This window comes from Dermacentor andersoni, unplaced genomic scaffold, assembly GCF_023375885.2.
Source record: "Dermacentor andersoni unplaced genomic scaffold, qqDerAnde1_hic_scaffold ctg00000039.1, whole genome shotgun sequence".
NCBI classification, from domain to species: Eukaryota; Metazoa; Arthropoda; class Arachnida; order Ixodida; family Ixodidae; genus Dermacentor; species Dermacentor andersoni.
Window position 1 is genome coordinate 34502662 of NW_027314752.1, and position 20427 is coordinate 34523088.

Consider the following 20427-nt stretch of genomic DNA (forward strand, 5'->3'; position numbering starts at 1 on the left):
TCGTACAAGCACACATCCAACAAACTACAAGTTGGTTAGCTGGAGTCACCGCGAATCAACCTAACATAGCTGCACCTGCTCGATCCGCCTCCCCACTAGCTCCGCTTAACAATGGCCAATAACCCGACCCGCTCCGAGTTTGAAGTGTGGCAGTGGAACTGTAGGGGGTTTCGAAAAAAGAAAGCACACCTCCAGCATTTTCTAGCCTCCTCTTCTAATCTCCCAGCTGTCATTGCGCTTCAGGAAACTCACGGACTAATCAGCTTTCCAGGTTATAATGTTTATCAGAACAATAAGGTCTCCCGGCTCGATACGGCAATTCTTATGCAAGAGCACCTCACTGCCAATCACTCCCAATTCGACAGCGTCGATATAGAGCACGATTTTCTAGAAATTATTCCTCGCAAAAATAATGCACCTGGCCTTTACATTCTCAATATCTATAGTCGTCCACAAGACAAACATCACCGCTTTGACTCCCTTTTCGCTCAAGCTATTGCCGCTGCCACCCACCACCCCCTCCTAATCCTTGGAGATTTCAACGCACCCAACCATTTGTGGGGTCACTCCGTTTCTACTCCTAAGGGCAGAGCCCTATGGATCCACATACAAGACCACAGACTCACATTACATAACGACATCGATGCACCAACCAGGCTAGGCAATAGCGTAGCTAAGGACACCTCCCCCGATCTTACACTTACACACAGAATCCAACACGTCACATGGCACAACTCACAAGTTAACCTCGGTAGCGACCATTACATCATTACCATCACACTACAATTCAAACACAAACCCTTTGCACCCAAACGCCTCAGCCTTACCAATTGGGACAATTTTCGAGAGGCCAGCCAGATATCAGCTCCCACAAACATTCAAGACATTTCAGAATGGGTTCAGCAACTACACTCAGACGCCCAGACGCACACTACCACTCTGCCCCCCGAAACCGCTCTCACTACGGTTGATTCCAAACTTCTACACATGTGGGAAGCTAAAGAGTCTCTTCTCAAACGGTGGAAGAGGCAGCGGTTCAACCGAAAACTAAGACTCCGAATTGCCAAATTAGACCTCCAGATCCAGGAGTACGCCACGCAACTGGCCTGCCAGCAGTGGGGCCAGGTATGTGAAAGCATGCATGACAACCTCGATAACAAGCGCACATGGCAACTCTTGCGACACTTATTAGACCCAACCACATCGCGCACACACCACAACCATAGCATAAACAAACTGCTACATGCACACAAAAACAATCTCAACGGATTCTTCGACGACCTCCGCCATAAACATCTGCCTCCCGCTCAGAAGTATGACATGCCAAAATATACTGGCGAACCCAACGAGCTACTTAGCGCCGCTATCACGGAAGCAGAGGTTCGCCATGCCCTCGCCACCCTGCGCACAATGTCAGCACCAGGCCCGGACCTTATTAACAATAAAATACTCCGCAATCTAGACGACAACTCTGTCACAGCCATCACGGCGTACTTCAATCACTGCTTTGACACGGGCACCCTCCCTAGTTCGTGGAAAGATGCCAGGGTCATTTTTATCCCAAAGCCAAACAAACCACTCAACATTTCTAATCTCAGGCCTATATCACTAACCTCTTGTCTAGGTAAAACACTCGAACACGTCATCCTCAACCGACTCAGTAAATACATGGAGGACAACAATCGTTATCCATCAGAAATGGTAGGTTTTCGAAAATCTCTCTCATGCCAAGTTATCATGCTTCGAATGAAGCATGACATCATTACACCTAATAGCAGTCTAGATACGCAAGCAATTCTCAGTCTGGACCTCCACGGAGCTTTCAATAACGTTTCACATTCCGCCATCCTCCGAGAGCTTAATCTCATTGGGGTTGGCGGAAAGACATATGACTACATATGTACCTTCTTATCCAACCGTACCGCAACGATACATATAGGCACAGAGCAATCCCTTTCATACGCTTTAGGTAGCTACGGCACGCCCCAAGGCTCTGTGTTGTCCCCTTTTCTTTTTAATCTTTCTATGATGCCGATGGCGCAAGCATTGCGGTCTATTACCGATCTTAAGTTTTCACTCTACGCCGATGACATCACTCTTTGGACGACTGGCGGTTCCGATGGAGAGATTCAAGACACTCTACAGGCCGCAGCAGACGCCGTCGTGGATCATGCCGGGGCTATGAATCTCACATGCTCCCCTCAAAAATCCGAGCTCCTACTTCTGCCATCCCACCGGGGGGCCGGAAAACAGGTCTTGTATAGAGGTCATCCTTAACCACATGCCTGTTACTAGAGTGGACAGGCTCCGGGTGCTCGGTTTACACATTCAAAGCAACCGGCTCAACACATATACCCTACATACACTCCACACCCCAGTCGATCATACCCTGCGCCTTCTAGGGCGAGTCTCCAATAAACATGGCGGACTAAAGGAGGCCGAACTTCTCCGCTTGATTCAGGCCTTCGTTATCAGTAAGATTACATTCGCAACACCATATCTACATTTCCTTAAATCAGAATCAGATAACATCGACACTCTTTTACGCAAAATATATAAATTCGCTCTGGGAGTCCCCATACGTACCTCCACTGATAGGCTAATGCTTACTGGAACTTTCAACACACTTACTGAACTCACAGAAGCCCACCTCACATCCCAATATAGCAGACTTTCTAACACCGCAACAGGTCGACACATTCTACAAACTCTTTCTATCACTCCGGCACCCATCATCAAGACTAAATACACCATTCCACATCACATACACGAGAACCTCTGCATCCCGCCACTTCCTAAAAACATGCACCCTGTGCATCACAAACAGCGCAGGAGGCAGCGAGCAAAGGCTCTCCAAAAACAATTCTCCACCTCTAAAGACGTGCTCTATGTTGATGCCGCCGAATATGGGAACAGAAATCATTACGCAATATCAGTCATTAACTCTCACGGCCAGGTCGCTGTGGCCGCCTCCATTCCTGGCTCTTCCTCGGAGGAGGCGGAGGAAGCGGCCATAGCCCTGGCCCTAACAATTCCAAATTCATCAGTTATCGTTAGCGACTCCAAAGCAGCCATACATAACTTCGGAGCGGGTAGGGTCTCTAAGCCAGCCCTTTCTCTCCTCTTGGCCCATCCTTTCCATCAAACTGTGACATTATTCTGGACTCCCGCGCATGCGGGCCTTGCCGGAAACGAGGCGGCTCATGCCAGTGCCCGAGGATTTACTGTCCGGGCTCCGGCATCAGATGTGTCGGACCTCGCCACGGAGGAGGCGCCGTTTACAGCGCGGGATCGACTTATTACTTACCACGACATCTGCACACACTACCGATAAGACCGCTTAACCTTTCCGCCACTTATGGGCAAATCCCCGCGTAGGTGTGAAGTTCTGTGGCGACAGCTGCAGACTCGCACCTTTCCGTCCCCTTACCTCCTTCACCGCATTCATCCCGCCATTTACCTTTCTCCCTCTTGTAAATTCTGTGTCTCTCCCAAAGCAGACTTAAACCACATCATGTGGGGGTGCCGTAAGCACCCCCTTCCCCCTTTCCTCAAGCAATTAATATCTAGTGAGGAGCAGTGGGAGGCTGCCTTGCGCAGCTCCAGGCCCGATCTTCAGGAGGCCATCCTGGAGTGGGCTGAGAGGATAAAGGAGGCCTACTTCAAGTAGTTCCTCCCCCACCCTCTATTCCATTGCCCCCTTCCCTTTAAAGAGGGATAAGTAAAGTTTTTCATTCATTCATTCTGCAGGATCGCAAAGTCAAAGCTGCTGCGATATCGCGGCTGGCGGTGTCTAGAGGAACGCCACAAGAGTTCGAAAGAGTTTATTCTTTTCGTACATAGTACAAGCGTGCCGGGCAGTCAAGAAAGCGCTATCTTCTTCTCTTTGCACCAGCCACGTATCACCTTGCTGATGGACTCGGCCTGGGAGTTACTCTCGGTCTTGAGCATCTCCACGATCTCCCGCAGACAATCCCAGCGTTGGTGAAAGGACCGTTGACCATATACCTGCTTGAAGACTTCTGACGACACAGTAACATCGAGAATTTGCACGCACTGCAGTTTAGGTCGGTATTCTCGTTCTGTCACAATATCGACAAGGCTGTCGTTAAAACCTTTTCACATTGTAAATGTTTGTGAAAGTACCGTGTCGATGTTGTCAGATAAATTTCAGATCGAGCAACGAACACTACTAATTTTGGCACCAAATAAATGTATTATCCTAACTTCATGCTAGGGCTAAGTATAGCACGCGTCCTGACATTTCTGGTGAGAAGTGGTTCGTAAGAACATTTCAGATTTCTCATTATTACAAGGCAAAGTCGCAAAAATGTCATATTGGCGCTGCGACACTTCGTTGACATGACGCCAATGTGCTTCAAATGACAATTATGTTTGCTTATCCTCGGTGCTGCCTCTGCGGTTTTATATGATTCGCGCAAGTAGATGTATATTCCTTGAAGCTATAATAAAATGAATTAGCGATCCGAAAATCCTATGTCAATCAGCAGATAACTTTTGGTTATGCGAGTGGAAACTATGCTAAGAAATATCTTTGTGAGAAAATAAGAAGATGCACTTCTTGTCAGCGTTCTTATCGTGTTGGGTACCTTCATTTGAGGTCAGTTGGGCATGTATGGTACAATATCTCTACAACCACGTCAGGGTGCAGCGAAAACTGCAACCGAAAACAGCTACAATTCATAGGGAATGGGCGCATTATGAAAGGAATTCCCATTCTCACAATGCGAGAGGGAGTTCGAATACGAGTGCCCTGTGGCGAAGTTAAAAAGAAAACAAGGTCTGAGAGTGATATTTCAGTGTGAGAGGAAGGCCAAGTGCGTCGCATTGACCCCTCTACAGGGTAAGTGACAAGTCAACAATGGCGGAGTAGATCCTCCTAAGAATAAAGTTATGATGTGTGCGCCCTAGCTTCGTCCCTCTACACCTTGGGAAATGGTTTCCTCAATAACGCCACCAGTCGAAAGCGAACTCCCAGCTCTCAAGCAGCAATATATTCGTTGACGTGAACTCGATGCGGGCGGGTGGGGTCAAAAGTCCAGCTGGCCTTGTCCAACTCTACACTTCGCCAAGCGAGTTGGATCAGTTAACCCACCTCTTGCAGGCAGGTTGACCGAACTCGTCTGGAAGCTCACTTGGTGCAATCGGCTGGTGTCTACATGCGTCCGACCATACATTTCAAGCCGACAAACTGGCTGGACCCAACTTTACCGCGGTCGTGTAAGCGTAACTATTTATCACGGCGCTGTCACGCAGGACACGAATGAACAGCCAAAATAAGTACGATTCAGACAGCTCAGGAAACAATATTGTCGTCTGAAAATGCATTGGCGGAGCTACAATTCTGACGTCCTGTCCTAGATACCTCCTTTCCGCTCCCTGTGTGCAAATGTATACCAACCTGAAGATTCAGCAGGAAAGGCAAACAACCTAAACAATCCCTTTACTGACATTTCCATCACTCGCATCTGAAAAGCAGCTACATTTCGGGGAACAGTTTCACAAGAGAGCTTTTAATAAACGTGAAGAGGAAACATGAATACGAAACGTGAATGGTACGTAGATCAATTACATCGCATCATTCGCACTTGATTACTGCCTCTTGACGTCTCAGTGACTATGGTTGTACCTTCTGGCTGCGGAGGCTTTCTCTTGTGATGCTAAAGGACCAGATTGATCTCATGAATATTTTTACTATCCCAACGGTACCTCACAGGAAGCCGCTAGTGGTAGTTATTGACAGACTTCGGGAGGACCACAATCAATGAAACCAGGTAGCATTTCCTTTTTGCCATGGTCAACTCTCACCGCATCAACTCTTTCAATGATAAAGAAGGAGGTGCGGGTAAAAAGATTCCAGAAGGGTAACAAGGTTTACGAGGCACGTCGTTTGAATTTACGGCCCCGAATAACTTTAGAAAAATTGTCAGAGGGTAGCAAGATTTTAAAGAATGAAGCTCGAAGTGCCGCAGTACCAAAAAGAAATATCGCAGTTCGGTAAATTGTATCTTTTAGAGCACTTAGAGTGGCTTGATACCTTACATGAGATTGTTACCCTCATTAAAAGGGTTCAGAAAAGTTAGTGGTATGTTACTGAGCGTTACACAGCATACAATTCTTTCCCTCTTTACATGGCTCGACAAGCATGATTAACACAATGGCGATATTGTTTCACGTTCCTTTAGCAGGGTTATAAAATTAACACTATCTTTTCTTATTTCTTTAAATCTCACTATATTCATAAAATATCTTTGTTTACGAGCCAAAAGAAAACATGGTTCCTGTATACTTGGTAGATTCTTATTTTTTTGCGCAAAAAACCTGATTAAATCTGATGCATTTGAAGCCGAGAAGATTCCTCAGCTTCTATGTGTTTTCGAGCCCCTGAGATTAACGTTCCTCTTAGAGACCGGTCTAACGCTTTTCATTATACCCTACATGTAGGGTAAGTTCGAATTCTGGCCACTGCTCGCTTCGTTCCTCGCTTTCTCTTGAACGTTCAAGAAAACAAAATGCTTAGTCTATGAATCACTCAGTAAGGCAGCTTCTAGCCCAGGTTACGAAATGCATCTTAAACGGCCAGGAAGACGCATGGGAAGATCATGATGATAATGATGGTGGTGCTTATTAGCATGGTTATTGAAACGGGTCAGGTAGAAATAGTCCCCTAGCCTGTTCCATTTATTCCGTTTTTACTACTTCCATCTTTATGCAGCCTTTTGCTGGTCTGATCTCGATCTTAGCTTTCGTATTTGATACCTCTCGCTATACTGTGCCACTACGTACACTTGTAATGACTCCGGTTTCATCAATGTCTTCCCTGCTTTTCCTCCACCGATACACTAATCATCTCCTACTTATCACGGCTGAGGAGCACTTAATCTCTCCACCAGCTGTGAATCTCAACGCTTCTGGAGGGTGGGCACTCGCTACAAATGTATCTAGGCGAATATCTCGGCATATTGCCACAATGTGCTGAGTCGTTTCCGGGCTTTTTCTTTTCAGCACATACGTGCTTCATTCTGTGGCGCGAATTTGCTCGGGCACGTCTAGTCCTCAGGCAGCCAGCCCGGACCTAAAATAGCAAGGCACTGCCCTTTGCGTTATCGCAGAAATTGCTTCCTGATTTGTATTTTAACGCGATAGCGTTAAGGAGCTCGTGTCGCAGAAAAGCCGGTGTCGTCGGTGTCGGGTGTCGGCGTCGGCGTCCGCGGCGTTGGTTGTGAGCGATAAATCACGGCAGGCGCTTCATAAATAAAAAGCAACTTCCAAGATTGGCTCGGTGGGAATCGAATCAGGGTCTCCATAGTGTGAGACGGAGACGCTAACACTCAGCCACGAGTTCGATGCTTGAAAGCGGCACAAAAGCGCTTCTAGTGAATGCGGTGTTCCCTCAGAAACGTGCCGTAGACAGTTATACTGCGATGTATATCGATAATTATGAGCATGTAACTTACAGAAGTCGCAGTTACACGAGTAGCGAAGTACGTTTCCGCTACCATTCTTCTGCGCTTACCGCACACGCAGAGCCATCTTGCGGAAACACAGAAGACCCCCACCTCTCAATGTACGGCGCTGCCGCGACAGGAGGCGCGCCGCGCGTGCATAGGGACCGGTGCCAGGCGCGTCGCAGTCCCGACTCCCTCTCCCCTGACGACGCTTCGCCGTACTCCCGGTTGCAGAATCTAGCGCCGTTCCTTTCTTTAGATTACTATCTATCTATCTCTCTGCGCGTGCCGATCACGACGTTTGGCTGGAGTAGATCGTTTCCCCTCCGAGACACCGAGTTCTTTGGTTCGTTCCGTTTGCTCAGGCGCACGTTTCGTTGCCGCGCCGAACGCTGCGTTGCTCGACGCTAACCGCGTGATAGGTGGGCGCTAAGTCCGATGCGGGGCGCCTCGTAAGTGATCGCTGTGCCGTAGCGCATTGTCGTATACCCCTTGACGGGTCGACGGGAACGCTGTCGCGTTCCACGCTTGAAGGCGAATCTTAAGCGTCCTCCAATTTTTGTCGTTTTCTTGTAAATCTCCACGTTGTTTTTTTTTTCAGGACGTCAATGCGCGACGCCACCTCGCGTTGACAAAAAGAGGTGAGAAAAGCACATAGCTCATAGCATCATAGCTTTATTTTACGACTTCGCATATGCGAACTAATAAATGGCACATAGAAATTGTGGCCAGGTATATTTTGTTAGTTTTGTTTTGTGCACAGATCATCCGATCGAGCCTGCATGCTCTCGCGAGATGGCCTGCCTGCACGCCATCTCGCTTGGACAGCCAAGTAACCGCCATCGTTTTTCACTTCGACGCTGTCTTCGTGAAGCCGTGTTTGACGGTTTCGTCAAAATTGGAATCTGGCTTAAGATGTCATCTGTCCGCTTAGTCGTGTACTCTGCCGTCTACGACGGGTATTGGAATTAGAGAAGACAGTTGGTCTGCTTGGTACTCATTCTAGTACTTCAGACATTGTCAACTAGCGTCACGCAGACTTCGGACGACCACGAGAAGCACAGCACACAGAACAGCGTTGCCTCCTTTGTCCTTCTTCATGTCGTCCTACATAATAATTATTTTTTGCATTATTACACAATATCTCGAGCATTGAAATACAGCCATACTCACGGCTCGTCCCTCCCGGCAATCACCCTCTGGAACGTGCCCACGCAGGCTCCCCTCTTGCCCTCCCAGTATTCTGGGTTGGCGTCCATCTTCTCCAGCAGGTGGAAACCTCGTGCAGCGTACAGGAAGTGGCCCATCTGAGACAACGAAACATGGTGCTCAAGTGCAATCCTCATTTGCATTTCTTTATTTACTTATTTATTTTCTTTATTTGTTTATTAGTGGCAGCAGCATCGAGTGACACTCTTCTTTCTCGCGCAGCACTACTGTTGCACCTCCTAAGACAACCGGGGACGATATTCAAAATTAATTTGAAAAATAAACAGAAAAAATAGTAGAGCAGTGGAACGAGCGCGTTCGCACGGTTACGCCGAGGGACGCCGATGAGCCAGCTGTGGAAGAAGGCGCTGACGAAAGTGCGAGCAGTGGCACGAACGCGTTCGCACGGTTACGCCGAGGGACACCGAAGAGCAAGCTGTTGAAGAAGGCGCTGACGAAAGTGCGAGCAGTGGCACGAGCGCGTTCACACGGTTACGCCGAGGGACACCGATGAACAAGCTGTGGAAGAAGGCGCTGACGAAAGTGCGAGCAGTGGCACGAGCGCGTTCGTACGGTTACGCCGAGGGACACCGGTGAGCAAGGTGTGGAAGAAGACGTTAACGAAAGCGCGAGCAGTGGCACGAGCGCATTCGCATGGTTGCGCTGAGGGACACCGATGAGCCAGCTGTGGAAGAAGGCGTTGTCGAAAGTGCGAGCAGTGGCACGAGCACGTTCGCACGGTTAGGCCGAAGGACGCCGATGAGCAAGGTGTGGAAGAAGACGTTAACAAAAGCGTGAGCAGTGGCACGAGCGCGTTCGCACGGTTAGGCCGAAGGACGCCGATGAGTAAGGTGTGGAAGAAGGCGCTGACGAAAGTGCGAGCAGTGGCACGAGCACGTTCGCACGGTTACGCCGAGGGACGCCGATGAGCAAGCTGTGGAAGAAGGCGCTGACGAAAGTGCGAGCAGTGGCACGAGCGCGTTCGCACGGTTACGCCGAGGGACACCGATGAGCAAGCTGTGGAAGAAGGCGCTGACGAAAGTGCGAGCAGTGGCACGAGCGCGTTCGCACGGTTACGCCGGGGACGCCGATGAGCAAGCTGTGGAAGAAGGCGCTGACAAAAGTGCGAGCAGTGGCACGTGCGCGTTCGCACGGTTACGCCGAGTGACGCCGTTGAGCAAGCTGTGGAAGAAGGCGGTGACGAAAGTGCGAGCAGTGGCACGAGCGCTTTCGCAGGGATACGCCGAGAGACACCGATGAGCAAGCTGTGGAAGAAGGCGCTGACGAAAGTGCGAGCAGTGGCACGAGCACGTTCGCACGGTTACGCCGAGGGACGCCGATGAGCAAGCTGTGGAAGAAGGCGCTGACGAAAGTGCGAGCAGTGGCACGAGCGCGTTCGCACGGTTACGCCGAGGGACACTGGTGAGCAAGGTGTGGAAGAAGACGTTAACGAAAGCGTGAGCAGTGGCACGAGCACGTTCGCACGGTTAGGCCGAAGGACGCCGATGAGCCAGCTGCGGAAGAAGGCGCTGAAGAAAGTGCGAGCAGTGGCACGAGCACGATCGCACGGTTAGGCCTAGGGACACCGGTGAGCAAGGTGTGGAAGAAGACGTTAACGAAAGCGTGAGCAGTGACACGAGCACGTTCGCACGGTTAGGCCGAAGGACGCCGATGAGCCAGCTGCGGAAGAAGGCGCTGACGAAAGTGTGAGCAGTGGCACGAGCACGTTCGCACGGTTAGACCTAAGGACGCCGATGAGCAAGGTGTGGAAGAAGACGTTAACGAAAGCGTGAGCAGTGGCACGAGCACGTTCGCACGGTTAGGCCGAAGGACGCCGATGAGCAAGGTGTGGAAGAAGACGTTAACGAAAGCGTGAGCAGTGGCACGAGCACGTTCGCATGGTTAGGCCGAAGGACGCCGATGAGCAAGCTGTGGAAGAAGACGTTAACGAAAGCGCGAGCAGTGGCACGAGCGCGTTCGCATGGTTGCGCTGAGGGACGCCGATGAGCCAGCTGTGGAAGAAGGCGCTGACGAAAGTGCGAGCAGTGGCACGAGCGCGTTCGCAAGGTTGCACTAATGAGCCGGTTGGAAGAAGAGAACGACAAACGCGCGAGCAGTGTCATGAGCACGTTCGCGCGGTCGCATATGTGTGTGTGAAGTGATTTTTGGAAAGGAAACGGAAGAGATGAGTGCAGCGCCGTAACTGTCTCTCACAGGAGGCCACCTCAACAGCACTGCACGGGGAAGGGGGAATGGGAAGAAAAAGATGAAGGAGAGAAAGACAGGACGAACGTGGGAAGGGGAAAAAAAGTGAGTGCGGGGCTCAGAGCCGCGCTCTCAAGTGCGTGGCATTGCAGTAGTCTAGCAGTGCCGAAAGAGCGTGCTTCACGATGGACGAGTGGGCTGCAGGGAATAGCAGCGCCAGTCGCCGTATCGTAAGTCAGTCCCAGTCGCCGATAGACTGTACACAAGTCCGTGCGCTCCACATCGAAGGCAGGGCAGCGAAGTAGTATGTGGTCGAGCGTCTCCAAATCGGCGCAGTTGCTGCACGCGGGGTCGCCAATTCCCTGCAGCCTGTGTGTTCTAGCAGCCGTCCTGTAGCAGCCGACGCGCAGGCGAAGCAGGAAAGAGCGGTCCGCCCGGGAGAAGCCAACGCGGGGGAGGAGTCGAGGTGACGCACCCACGGCGACGCGCTGGTCCGGGTGCTGCGCACGGAGCGTTCGCTGAATGATTGCTTTGGCCACGTCGAAGCCGCTGACCGAGGTAGCGAGGGGGAAGCGCAGGGAGTGAGCCTGCTTTGTGAGAGCGTCCGCGGCTTCGTTCCCTTGCAGGCCGATGTGCGCTGGAATCCATTGCAACGCCAAATCGCAGCCCTGGCTGACGAGATGGCGGAGCTTTGAGCCGACGCGCTGCACCAACGGAGGTCCAAGGTAATCCTTCGCCAGCATACACAGTGCCGCGCGCGAGTCCGAAAGGATCGCGGCAGAAACAACACTGCGCTGTTGAAGCAGGAGATCAGCTGCTAGGTCGATCGTAGCAAGCTCGGCCACCGTCGACGACCACACAACACGAAGGCGGCACTGCCGTGTAGCGCAAATATCCGGCGCCGTGCACACTGCAGCACCAGAACCATCACTCGCCACGGAGCCCTCGGTGTAAACGCTCGTGTAGCAGTGCGGCCGTTTCCTGCTGCATAGCACAAACACCTGTTTGACGCTTGGACTAGACGCCTGGCACCGTGGTGTTTACATCGAGTAGCGCGGAGGCGTGCGGCGATACCGGCAGAGGTAGGAGTTGCGGCGTCGACGCGACGAGTGCGCTGAACTCGGTGGCACGCTGGCCCATGCCCGAGCCCTCGAGGGTGTGGAGGCGACAAACGAGGCGTTGTCCCTGTGGCGCACGTTGAAGGCGCTCGATGCGGTTCATTGCTTGCTTCCGTGCGCGTAGTGAGGGCGGCCAGTCTCCCGCTTCGGCGAGAGTTGCTCCTACTTGCGAGCTGCGAAGAAGCCCGTAAAGTTGGCGAATTACAGTGTGGTGCTCCATGTCGATGGCGTTCCATGTGGTAGCTCTGGCGTTCGTGAGGGGAAGCGCATAGAGTGCTCGCATTGTTGCGACAGAGTTGTAAACTCGAAGCGCAAGTTGCGGTGTACAACCACGACCACGGGCGAGCAGGGAGCGTGCGGCGCCAGCCACCTTCTTGGAATTCTTGCAGAGCTGGGAGACGGCGGCGTTAAAGTTGACCCGGCAGTCGATGTCAAGTCCGAGATAGCGCACTTTTCTCTGCCACGGAAGGGGGCTTCCGCGCAGCGGGAGACAAGCATTTCGAAGCGCGCACGAGCACGGGGGTGTACTAACAACGCCTCAGTTTTTGACGCCGAGAGCTGGAGCCCTATGCTGGCGAGATATTCATCGATGGCGTTGATCGCCGACTGCAGGGATTCTCGCACTTGGAAGCCGAGGTCCGTGGGCCCGCACGCGAACAGTGCAGTGTCATCGGCGTAGATCGCCACGCGGACTTCTTGGACTGTCATCTTGGGGATGTAGTCAGGTAGTCTTGCCAGAGACAACATAAAAAGAAATGGGCTGATCACGCTGCCCTGGGGAACCCCGGAGTTCACGCTGCGAGGGGCACTGAGCGTGTCGCCAACTCGCACTCTGAGCGTGCGGTAACTGAGGAAGGCCGCGATGTAGTCAAAGAGGCGGCCGGTGACACGTAGCTCCCGGAGGCCTTGAATGATGGTGGTGTGAGGGAGACCATCAAATGCGCGTTGCACATCGAGCAGCACGATATATCCGGCTGCTGGCGACGACCTGACATTAGCTCAGTGGAATTCATCCGATTTCAAAAGTGCACGATTTCATACCCTGGACCCTAATTTACAACTCCGTATTCCGCCCGAGCTTCCACGACGCGACTGTACCCTTCTAGTTCGTCTATGGCTTGGAGTAGCATTTTCAAATGCGTACTCCTTCCTTATCGGAATGTCCAAGAACCCACTTTGTGACTTCTGCGGGTGCAATGAAACAATCGCGCACCTTCTTTGTGAGTGCTCTCGTTTCAACCCGCAAAGAGCAGTCCTCTCAGCCACCCTAGACAAACTGGACAAGCGCCCACTAACAGAAAACAAGATCCTTGGAGACTGGCCTACGCGAACATCAGCGCGATCGGCTATGAAGGCGCTGCTGCGGTACTTAAAAGACACTGGACTTTCTGACAGATTGTGACTTCACTGTGTGACGCAGGATTGTACGGTGCACTGCATAACACTAGGAACGCCTTAGCGGGCTGCGTGACAGTGCCCACAGAAACAGTTTGTGTGCACGTGCGTGTGTGTGTAGTTTCCTGTTTTTTTTTAAATCCTTCTCCCTCTCACCTGTCGCATCCCCTTTCCCCTCCCCCAGTACAGGGTAGCCAACCGGAGGTAATCTCTGGTTAACCTCCCTGTCTTTCCTTTCCCTTTCTCTGTCTCTCTCTTTGGCGACTGGCTGCGTGCTCGAGCGTAGCCACGACGTCCGCGAGCGAGTCAGCTGCTGAGCGCAGTCGCCCGAAACCACTCTGTTCAGGGGCGAAAGCGTCGAGGACGGAGGCAATCCACTCAAGGCGGCGCAAAGCCATGGCCTCCAGAATTTTGCCGGCTACCGAAGTAAGCGACACTGGGCGATAGGAGCTGACGCTCGTGGCAGCTTTGCCGCGCTTGAGAATAGGGACGACGATCGCCTCTTTCCAGTCAGCAGGAATAATGCCACTGCGCCAGACGCCATTGAAGGCCTCGAGTAGGGAAGGGAGCTGCGCTGCATCGACGTTCCTGAGGACCTGATGAGTTAGTCCGTCGGCACCAGGTGCTGAGCGTCGTTTACGCACGTTCATACAATGCGCATCTCACTGAGGGTAAACTCGGCCGAGCAAAGCACCTCGACGTGCTCCGAGATTGCTCTCGTAGGAAAGTAGCGCAGGGGAGCGAGGAGTTCAGCCTTGTTGTGCGGCGGTAGTTCGCAGGGTGCACTGACGGGGCGCATAGACGGTGGCGGTGGAGCGAAGGCATCGGCGAAGAGTTCGGCCAGCTGCTCTGTGCTCAAGCCCGTAGCCACCGCGATGGTGAGTGCAGGATGGCGAGGGATCTTGGGAAGGAGGAGGGAAGCGAGAATGCGCCAAGGGCGCGACTTGTCGCGAGTGTCCTCCAATGATACGCAGAGACTTTGCCAGCTCTGATTGCGAGGCTGCCTGGCGTGACGGCGCCACGCAGCGTCCAGGCGGTTGTATAAAGTCCAATGCTCCACCTTGTCGCTCTTGATGGCACGGCGTTCAGCGCAAACGACGGACAGCGCGCAGATTGAGATGCTTGATATCGGGGACCGGCGTTCCAGCAGGCACCGCACACGATTTTGTAGCGGCAACCAAACACCTCGTAAGATGCGTAAGAAAGTTTGTATTTGCCGGAGGGGGTATGGCACAGAGGGACCGAAAATGGGACCAGTCCGTGACGCGGTACGTACATGTCCTCGTGCGGTTCAGGCCGAGCGGGTCGAGAGAGATCGGATAGTGACCGACCCCTGCGTGTCAGGGCTGTGAACCCACTCGTAGTGGCATCGCTCACTCGCGAGCGACAAGTCTATCGCACTCCCGTGTACCCTCCGACGCACAAAAGTGGGACTTCCAGTGTTGATGATTAGCAGGCCCGAAGCATGGATGGAACTCGGCAGGTCCCTGCCGTTCGGCTCACTGTGGGCGCTGCCCCACGCCGTGTGGTGGGAGTTTAAATCACCGCACACGACACAGTCACCACCGATGCGCGCGGTGAGGCTCTCGATGAAGGTCGTATCCCACCGTCGTACGGGTTGCGCGTACACGCTGGCGACACAAGTGTCGGCCCCCCAACGCGCACAGTCACAGCAACACACTCTACGGAGGTGGGTACAATGTCGGCCACACGAACGACGGCTTGGGCAAGACGCGCACGGACGTAAATAGAGGCGCGGGAGCGACCGGGTGGATGGAGCGGATCACAGCACTGCACGTTGGCGCAAGTCCGTAACTCGCAGGTGGTCGCACTCTGGTAGCCCACAAATCCCGGAAAGTTTCACTCCCCGTCGCGCGTGTATGTCTCTTGCAACGTGAGCACGTCGTACTCGTGCAAAAGTAGGTGTTCGGAAAGTTCGGCTTGCCGTCGGCGCAGCGAGCGCACGTTCCACTGCAGGATACGCGGCCGACGTTTTGCTGTGCGGCTAGCAATGTTGATTGTGTTGCTGTTGACATGCCACTGCCGGCAGGCAGATGGCCCGGAACGGATGGTCAGCTGGCAGCAAGGTGCTGACTGCTTGCATGGTGAGCAGCAAGTTTTCTACCAGCTGATCCATAGTAGTGTGGGCGGGTGGAGCAGCAATATCCTGTGTCTGCTGGCGTTGAGAGGCACGAGGGGCTGGTACCGGATGCCTGGGTGCAGGACTGGGGCCCTTCAGCACGCTCGCATAGGCCCGCGCCGAAGATGAAGACTGCTGTGGCTGCTTCTCCTCCCGGACTGCTGCCCTGACAGCACGCCTCGACAATGCCGAGGTGGAAGAAGCCATGATGGTGGCCACCTCCCGTTCTTCCTGCCACTTGGGGCAGGCGGGAGTGTCGGCCCTATGGGGGCCCCCGCAGTTCCTGCAGCGGACTTTAGGCTGTTTCACATGCTGCGACTGCAACGACGAAAATCGGTGCTGTCGCACGCGTCGCAATGCGATTTTTAGAGGGCTCATTTCACATGATTGCGATTTTAACAATGCGACTGATGCGACGCCCAGGGTTGCTTACTGCCAGGTTTCGTGGCACACGCTGCATAATTATTTTATTGTAGTGAATAAAACGTTTAAACTATAATATTATTGACTTCTCTTGATTAGAAGCAAATAATATGTACGTTTACTAATTTAAAATGTTAGTTCAGATTTCTCTTGGAGTGCGCGACGGCGGTTTTGGTAGTTCAGTGCGACATGGCGCACGTAAACAGCTGTTCGCAGGTGGTTCTACGCCGTGTGTATCTCATCTGCCTTCTACGACCGTTTCGTTCTGCCTGCGCTACAACAATCTCCAAGATGACCTATCGACCAGTTCATATTGCTACCCTCAACGCATGTGCAGTATTTGGAATTCGGCTGCCACGAAGTCGTCGTGTCAGCCCAACAAGATCCTCGCGCTACCCGTGCTCAGCGCCAGCTTCTGAAGAAATGATGCGTGTATATTGCCCGTGATTGCGCATATCTGGTGCCTGCTACTAGCCATATTCTTACGCCAAACGCAACAAGAAGCACCAACCCGAAAGCACGCGTGTGCCACTGAACGAAGCCTCAAATGATCTGTGTGATTACGACGTGGAATGAAAATTGTGTTGTGAAATTCAACCTTAGCGCTTGCCTGGTTCGTCCATCGCCGTGCTTGCGCTGCGAATATATATATGGGAGCCCTCTCTAAATATTTCTAAAGGCGCAAAAGCCGACGCATGAAATGTTTCGAGCAGTTACCATCACTTTTGTAGAAACCTGTACGTTGTAACATAGCATTCTAAAAGACAGGCTTCTCGTCCACTTTGTTGTCCCGTGTCTCGCGCTGGTAGTATACTCGGAACTTCTAAGAAGACCATATCAATACGCGCTATTCATACTGCAGGATCGTAGGCCCACGGCAGGCGCACTTGCCGTAGAATTTTTCAGCTTTCTGCTCAGCCTCGGCCGCCTCTCACGGTTAGCCTGTTTTGTGGAAATAAATATTATTATTATATTATAATTGTTATTAAATATTATAGTTTCTTCACTGTAATTTATAGCAATCATCCAGATTTCTTAAGCTAATCATGCATTCAACCTGTATTAGATCAACATTGTTACGACATGCTTATGGGAGTCATTTCAAACTAGATTGCTCAGCCAGAGAAAGTACAAATGCAAGCCTCAATGTTTATTCCAATTTGGTATTCCTAAACAGATTATATTGGCAGAATTTTAAGCCTGCTTGCATTTCCTGCAATTCAGTGTTCAGAGCTGGAAAAACTGATTCCTTTTCTTGCTGTCGAATGGCTGCTTCAATGTCGATAGCAAGCTATAATTATTCATTTCGAAAGTGTTAAGCAATGACTATATGTCTAAGCTTATCAATGCGTTTTTGTTCCACGAACAAAATTAAGTTTTCTCTCTCCATCTCATTGACAGCCATGGAATGAAACCGTTCACTTTCATAAGTATCAGGATGCAAACATTCTGGAGTTTGTCCTGAGCATTTGTCTGCATCCTATAGTGTGCATGTTTGTATCAAATTCTCGTGTTACAATCGCGGTGATCTACGCATATTGTTATATTGCAACAAACAAATTTATTTCACTTTGTTTTCCAATCTACAATGTGGCCATGCAGTAACGACTGCATTAATAAGCAAAACAGAAAACTGCAGATTCATTATACGTGTTGGAATCTATGCGAAGTGAAGTTTTTTGTCAAGTGGTCAAATAAATGCTGTTAAAGTAACTGCGATATATACAATTTGTCTTATTTTCAACAATCCAACATGTCATCTTTTGCAAGGTTTGCTTATGCACCACATAGGTCACAACCTTAATGTCATGTAATCTTTATGCATTACACTGTTCACAAACCATATCGAAACGCAAACGGCAGTTAATGTAGATGCACGCTGCGAGACATCAACACACTGACGTTAGTTGAGCAAGGAATGGTGCGAGGTGTATGCAGATGAATGAATGACGTGTTTATGTACTTATTTATTTATATACCTCGCAGGCTGCAAGGTTGGCGTATTATGTAAGGGGGAATAAAAAAGTTGTTACAGAAGGAAGAAGGGCACAACATTAAGAAAAAACACCAGCAAAAAAGCAGTACCAATACATTGCACCAACTAGCCCAACGTGTTTTACTGGCACAACATTATACAATACTTAACAAACAATAACAGATAAAGTTACTGCCCATGCACCCTGTACAGACGGTAAACCAGCGAAGCTGAAATGTGCAGCCCTGGTGTTTATCAATGGGTTAATTCCAATGGTGTATTCAAGTCTTTCTATATTATTGGTTATGTCTGTGTTTCTTAATGAGGTTATGCACATGTTTGGTTTGGGTTTATCACATTGTTTGTTTGGAATGTCACACATTGCACTTTGCAAGATCACCATCATGGAAAGTGCAATGAGTGGTTCATTGTGTTAATCCAGCGGGTCCATCAAAGTCTTTCTGGATTATGTTACGCCCTTGTGTTTTGTAAAGCGTTAATCATAATGTTTATGAGTCAGTTATGCACTGTAGTTACGAAGTGACACACCTGGGCTGCACATTTCATTTAATTAAATACAGGGACACTTTTTCGAACCTCTTGGGAAGTCGGAGAGAGACTACTGCACGCGCACTCTGCTGCTAGAGAGAAACGACGTCACTATCGGTCTAGCCAATGGCCCACCACACCTTCACTGCGAGATAATAATGACATCATGATCTTGTCTTAACCCCATCCCTCTCTGTGTCCCTTCCCTGCAATAATACGCAGATAAATGTATGTTTGAAATGCATAAGCATTTCTATGTCTACCCAACACGATATGTCTCCGTCCATCACGCAAGACGAATGCAATGGCTCACACCCCCTTAAACAATGGCTCATACCCCTACACTAGGGTTTTTGGGATCGGACCATGAGTGTTTCGCCTAGGCATACACAGCTTCACCGTAAAAAGAATGAACACCTTTCTGCTCGAGACCAAGACAATCATGAGGTGTATTAACAAATGAAAGTTTATTGAACATGCCGAGTAAATGCTGTTCGACAAGCAATAAATCAAATTTACACAAAAAGCAGAAGCAAGCTCTGATGTGTGTCCATACAGATCCCAACAGGAAACGCATCCATCTCTGAAGGTGTAACAGCAACCATGCTGACACAAGATTCTCCCAGTGTATTTGCATCTACAGCATCCATAATTTCTCTAGGCAGCCGATCTCGACAGAATGCTAGCTTCTTCCTCTACAATGCACTCTCCACATCTGAGCGTGCATTGTAAAGGAAGAAGCTAGCATTCTGTGCAGATCGGCTGCCTAGAGAAATTACGGAAGCTGTAGATCTAAAAACGCTGCGTTAATCTTGTCATCACGGCCTCCGTTAGAAATGGATGCATTTCCTGTCAGGAAACGCACATGAAATTTTGCTTCTCCTTTTTGTGTATGTTCAGTCTATTGCTTGTCAGCGAGCATTAACTTGGTGTGTACATTAAACTTTTGATTGTTAGATCATCTCGGTTTTCTTGTTTGTCCTATGTGTTCTCTGGTGCCATTTGCAGCCAGGCTATTAGTTTTTTTTCTTTAGACTGCAACAAGTCACTTTAATGGCCGTCATGATACGTTATAAAATCTTTTATTTGGCCAATGTAGCAAGAACGTACAGTGTGAAGCAGTGAGAACAGGTTATGCTAACTTCTAATTAAAAGGTTTATTGTGAAAATGCAATGATATATAAAGTTTACACGCAAAGTAGTACAACAATAAAACCTGATAAAGACTAGTGCTTGATGAAACCAAACGTAAAAGCAGGAAAGGTATAAAATACATATATACATATACAAGTCCAGGGAAAAAAAAACATTGTGATCACCAAATGTGCATGTGGCTACCTTCCAGGAAACTCACTTTTTTCCCAATGGCATGGAACTGGAAGAATGTGCTTGCATAAGCAAGCTGTCAGTCTGTCTATTGGTATAACAACAGTGTTTCTTGAAAGGTGCTGGCATGCAGGATTGGCAATTGTAGTGATTTTTTCCTGCACTTGGAATTTTTCTCTTTTTTCCTGCACTTGGAATGTCTCCGTCCATCACGCAAGACGAATGCAATGGCTCACACCCCCTTAAACAATGGCTCATACCCCTACACTAGGGTTTTTGGGATCGGACCATGAGTGTTTCGCCTAGGCATACACAGCTTCACCGTAAAAAGAATGAACACCTTTCTGCTAGAGACCAAGACAATCATGAGGTGTATTAACAAATGAAAGTTTATTGAACATGCCGAGTAAATGCTGTTCGACAAGCAATAAATCAAATTTACACAAAAAGCAGAAGCAAGCTCTGATGTGTGTCCATACAGATCCCAACAGGAAACGCATCCATCTCTGAAGGTGTAACAGCAACCATGCTGACACAAGATTCTCCCAGTGTATTTGCATCTACAGCATCCATAATTTCTCTAGGCAGCCGATCTCGACAGAATGCTAGCTTCTTCCT

General features: G+C 50.2%; 1 protein-coding gene across 1 annotated transcript in view; it reads right to left on the reverse strand.

Moving 5' to 3' along the window:
• Positions 1–3807: 3807 nt before the first annotated feature.
• LOC126519834 (intraflagellar transport protein 56-like) overlaps positions 3808–20427 on the reverse strand; it is a 160914-nt gene continuing 144294 nt past the window's right edge. The window contains 2 exon segments of the mRNA XM_072285704.1: positions 3808–3977; positions 8644–8776. Of these exon segments, the coding sequence (XP_072141805.1) occupies positions 3862–3977; positions 8644–8776 (249 nt within the window). The 3' untranslated portion in view covers positions 3808–3861.